This window comes from Camelina sativa, chromosome 13 (assembly GCF_000633955.1).
Source record: "Camelina sativa cultivar DH55 chromosome 13, Cs, whole genome shotgun sequence".
Classification (NCBI taxonomy): domain Eukaryota; kingdom Viridiplantae; phylum Streptophyta; class Magnoliopsida; order Brassicales; family Brassicaceae; genus Camelina; species Camelina sativa.
In genome coordinates, this window is record NC_025697.1 from 23204717 (window position 1) to 23210077 (window position 5361).

Sequence of the window (5361 nt, forward strand, 5' to 3'; positions counted from 1 at the left end):
GAGTAAGGTGGCTTTGAGCGACATACCAGCGGAATTAGTAGACCTGCGAGTGAAGGATCTCTGGATTGAGGGTTCTGGCTGGGACTTCACGCGTTTTGAGCAGTTCATTTCACCTTTGGGTAGGCTACGCATCTGGGCTATGGTAGATGATTCGATTATTGGAGCAAGAGATAGAATTGCATGGGGTCCGAGCCAGGATGGGAGATTTACTGTTAAGTCTGCTTACTCTTGCTTAACTCAAACGAAGGATCCCAAAGTGAATATGGCGTGCTTTTTTGGGAGGATATGGAAGGCGGTGCTCTCTGAGCGGGTCAGTGTCTTTCTTTGGCTGGCTTGTAATCAGGTGGTTATGACAAATGCGGGTCAGGGTCTTTCTTTGAGTTATTCGGGGCTTTGTTAGGTATGTAAGAGTGGGAAAGAAACAATTCTCCATGTGGTGCGGGATTGTCCAGCGATGTCGGGTTTGTGGAGTAGGATTGTGGCACCAGAGAAACGTGATCTGTTTTTTCGCCAAATGCTATTGGATTGGTTTTACGTTAATCTGGGGAGTACATAACCGAGGTTTGATGTACCATGGGCTACGATCTTTTGGCTATGATCTTTTGAATGGCGGTATGGTGGGCTTGGAAATGGAGATGTGGTAATGTATTTGGGTCGAATGGGAAGTGCATGGATCGAGTACGCTTCGTTAAAGATGTATCCGAAGAAGTTTCTCAAGCTCATGTTTTGGTGAGTTTGCAGAACCGAGCTGGTGAGAGGGTGGTCCGTCAGATTGCATGGTCTCCTCCGCCAGAAGACTGGGTGAAACTTAACTTTGATGGCGCTTCTCGAGGAAATCCTGGTTTGGCTGCAGCTGGGGGTGTCTTATGGGATAAGGAGGGAGCTTGGATTTACGGTTTTGCCTTGAATATAGGAGTGTGCTCTGCTTCGATGGCAGAATTATGGGGTATCTACTATGGTCTGGCTATCGCTTGGGGGAGGAGAATAACTCGGCTGGAGGTCGAGGTCGATTTGGCGCTGGTGGTTGGTTTTCTTAAGACAGGGATTTGCGATTCTCATCCCTGTCGTTCCTAGTACAGTTTTGCTATGGCTTACTATCGAAGGACTGGACAGTCTGGATTTCTAAAGTGTATAGAGAAGCAAAACGTCTTGCCGATGGTTTGGCTACTTATGCATTTTCTCAACCGTTAGAGTTGTAGTTGTTAGAGGTTTGTCCCTCTAGTGTTGAGTTTTTAGTTACTAAAGATACTAATGGGATTTCAGTCCCACGTCGGGTTCGTGTGTAATCCGTTTATTTTTTTTAAAATAAATTAAGGAGACTTTGTCTCCTTGTTCACACCAAAATAATATATTATTAGAATGTCAAGTACTGAAGTGAAACCCATACATGAAGTTTTTAAAGTTGTATATTTAGTTTTACTGATTCATCAGAACATGGTTCTGTTACCACTTACCACACCTCAGAGAAACAAGAGAAATCGGAATGAAGGGTAGAGAAAACAGAGGAAAGTGAGGCGACACCAAATATATACATGAGCGACTGAATTTACTCTTTTAAAAATTTGGTTATATAATTAGTTTATTACATTTGGTACTATATACATCAAATCAATAAAGTTACGCCGCTAATTACACAACATAAAAAAGTCCCAGTTACTCCGCTTAACTTCTCGAGTCCAAAACTGTGAAGCTTCTCCTTACATTCTGCTCGTTTTGTCCTTTCCTAAAGCTTAAAGAGTCATAAAGATTCAGGATCAAGCATCCATGTGTTAGGGTCGTAATCATAATCCAAATGACCAACTCTTGGCTTATAAAAATAAAAGACTTACCAAATCTTGACCCAAAAATCGATCTTTTTCCTTTCAGTTTCTTACCCTGTTCGGTTTTGACAGGTTTAGTGCCTTTACCGCTACTACTCTCTCCCGGTGTAAAACCCGAGAATCTGCTCACTTTTTCGTGGTACACAGCCGGAGGTGCAAGCCTTAATCGAGGCAAGCTCTCTATCTGTACCAACCTCTGATCTTTCTGAAGGTTGGTTAAGATTTCAAACTGCAACGTTGAACAATGTAAACCTTTTTTAGTTATTTGCAATGACATTTTCAGTTTTAGAATTATAAACATCTTACCCGTGATATTTGCTGGTTATGAGAATGATTGCTCATTTCATTCTCGTGTAAGTAAGGCGAAGCACGTTGTGCAGACCCGGCGTTTGACGAAACTGTGCTTATTAGTCCATAATCCAGGTAGAACGATTTACCTTTAGAAGAACTTTTGCTGGTCTTCTTGGTCATACAGACAGGACAGCCTGATGAGGAGACATGAACTGATGACGATGATGATGAGGTCTCATTCTCTGATGGTTCACACTGAAGATGTGTTGCGTGGCCACAGTTGAAAACACGTACACGAAGAGCAGTAAATGTCTTGGTGAGAGGGCAACTGCATATACAACAAAGCAAACTTCTGGGTGCATACCCGTGAGAAGCACCTTTCTTAAGTAAGTTCATGGAGTAGAATGTATCATCTTCGATTAAAGACTTTGCAGTATCCTGACCAGGGTAAGAAAAGTTTTAGAACATTTGAAGAGAGATCACCCAACCCATGCACGAGGTTACATGATTAGAGAGACGCATGTACATACCAGTATTCTCCGTTCGAATCCATATGTTCCAAGCATTCCCAATATTGTAAGTTTAAAATCACCAAACTCTTGAGTACCGTTGTCAGAGAGGAGTTTTGTCATGATTGTTGGAAGACGAACATATCCTATCATTCCTTCAACAATCTCTTTGATAAATTGAGATATGAGCTTCCTCAGGATGTGTGTACCTGCCGTATCAGATCCTGGAATCCTCCACTTAATTGCAACGTCTGATTCATTGACATTAAGTTCCAACGGTTTAACATCTAATGGACCTTTATTTATTTCATCGGTGTTCCTCGGTTCCCTATATGAATCCATCAAAGGTTCACAGAAACTGCATAAAGCACGAAGAGAGAAAACTATGATCAAGTAACAGCTCGTCGCACTCGCTCAGGCTTGTTGTTAACTCCAACATGAATTTAGTTGCATATGTTTAAGAGTAACTATGACGTGAGTGTTATTAGGGCGAAAAGAAATTGGTTAGTAGCGATGTGTATGATCATGCTTACGTGTCAAGAAAGCGAAACCAAAGTATCTCAGACTCCTCTGGATTAAGACGAGGAGTGTTGCGCTGACACAATCCTACACAAGCTTGCAGAACACCTTGTATGCCATGTACCTGAGGGATGGATAATAAACAGCATGAGAAAAAGAGAGAGCGAAAGCACGACATACAGAAGCACACTTTCTTATTGTATAGAAGCACCTCCTTCAACTCTAGAGCACTACTGAATAGTTCCAAGCTGGCTCCTTCGCAAGCACTCAATTTCATTTGTGTTATAAGGTAATCCACTGCATTTTCAAGTTCAACATATTTTTCATTGAGTCCAGAGAGTGTAAGTGACAAAGCACTTGCTGCATCACCCACCCTCTCCAAGAGGAATGCTGCTGCATCTACAATTCCATATTCCTGGCACAGACGTAGACAGTGTTCCACCCTGTAGCTGTCAAAGGTTTCCAGAAATCTCAAGACTGACTTCGGTTCGTACTTGCATAATAGCTGTAAAAATACGCAGAGAATTATCAGCATTGAAGGTTGAAACGATTCCATGATGCCACCAAGGACCCACTAAAGGATATGAAGAGGAGATTAAGAACAAGTCGAGCTGGCAGTCAAATCACTTTTTAAGACAAACGAACCAAACAAAGTTCTGGTGTAAATAAAGCAATGGGGTTTCAATCTTGGAAGTTCTGAAAAAGTAGTGCAAAGAGCCATAACAGTTGCAAGATGCGATATAAGGAAAGTATTCTTTGGCAGAGACCTAAGACTTGTTGCGGACTAAATTTGTCTCACTCGCTTCGGTAATTATAGTCAAAAACCAAAATATTGTTTCAAGAGGCAGACTTCCACGAGAACTTATATCTATTAGACATCTACCATTTTATATAGAAGGCTAAAGAAGGCATTTAACTAAGAAGATAAGAAATATCGACGCTGCAGAGAGATACAGTTGAACAAGTTTTCATAAATGCTTACCTCTAAGTAAAGCTCAATCATGTCATCAGTCACATTAACTGGATTATCTTGGATGAATTTAGGAAAGCCATTAAGTTCTTCCAAATAAATCTCAGCCTCTTTGGGTATATCCCTTCTAATGTTTTCACCCGAATTATCTGCAGCTTCATATTTTTTTAGACGAGAAAAATCAAGACTCCCAGACAAGTGAACCTCAATGACAGTTTTGAGATACAGGAACAAGCTTCTTGGATGAGAATGGAGCTGCTCTTGGATGCGTGTGATGTTGTCTTTCAAATTATCAATAATCAGGAAGAATGTTCCCTGTCTACAAAATGTCAGAAAACCAATATTATCAGACCCCACTAAACCTAATCAACAGAGAGAGAATAAAATCAATCTAAAGTTACCTGTTCAATTCAATGAGCTCGGGAATCCTACAAATTATTGCAGATTGGAAGGTAGTGAATTCATCCCCACTCAACCGTGACAGCATATTGTTCACATAGCAAAACGAATGTATGGGTTCATCTGCCTCTTTCATGTAGCTATCCAAAGCTGCAACGTACCTTCGACCAATAATATGAATATAACCACAAACCTGGACATTGGAAACCATAAACAGAGATCAAAGAGGACAACCCAAAGTACACATCGCAAGCACGCTGTAGGGGAATGATGAATGTCTATTAAAAGGATACCTGATAAAAATGTGATTTCTCACAAAGGTGTGATACATAAGCTACATCCCAATCAGTCTCCGGTACAGCTTTCAGAAGGTTTAGTAATTGGGTCTCTCTCAACTTAGAAGATACGTTATAAGTTGGATGAATGTGATCTGATGTTAAGTAATCTAAAATCTGTGCCAATACGCTCTTGGGAATACTAACTTTACCACGTGCTGCATAAAATGCAACAAACTCATATAGAAGACTTGAATCCTCCTTAGACGGCCAAATTTTATCTGATTCTGAATCATTTGGATCGCCAGATTCATCAGCCTGGCTTAAGTCCCCATCAAAAACGTGAACTAGAGCATCTATAAGATTCTGGATTAGTATATTGTTGTTAACTTCGGGTAAACTGTCATCAGTCTTGGACTCTAAACTTACTTCACCGGACTCCAGCAGATGACCCTCATGATTCACCATTTCTTTTTCTACAAATGCATATCTTAGGACATCTAAAGTGGCTTCAGTATCCATCTCTAGTAGATGGTAGAGGTTCAAGTAAATCCATCGAGATGTTACACATGTACTAG

The 5361-nt window shown here is 40.8% G+C and overlaps 1 protein-coding gene across 4 annotated transcripts in view; it reads right to left on the reverse strand.

Annotated features, from left to right (window-relative positions):
* LOC104737643 (vacuolar protein sorting-associated protein 8 homolog) overlaps positions 1526-5361 on the reverse strand; it is a 9862-nt gene continuing 6026 nt past the window's right edge. For 2 of the 4 annotated variants that reach the window (XM_019235012.1, XM_010457860.2), the window contains 9 exons: positions 4802-5354; positions 4511-4701; positions 4122-4428; positions 3351-3644; positions 3154-3263; positions 2642-2978; positions 2127-2549; positions 1830-2049; positions 1526-1729 (listed from right to left, as the gene is read on the reverse strand). In XM_019235012.1, coding sequence (XP_019090557.1) covers positions 1698-1729; positions 1830-2049; positions 2127-2549; positions 2642-2978; positions 3154-3263; positions 3351-3644; positions 4122-4428; positions 4511-4701; positions 4802-5354 — 2467 coding nt within the window. In that variant the 3' untranslated portion in view covers positions 1526-1697. The remainder of the gene's footprint in view (positions 1730-1829; positions 2050-2126; positions 2550-2641; positions 2979-3153; positions 3264-3350; positions 3645-4121; positions 4429-4510; positions 4702-4801; positions 5355-5361) is intronic. The other 2 variants (XM_019235011.1, XM_019235010.1) reach the window with 2 other exon arrangements.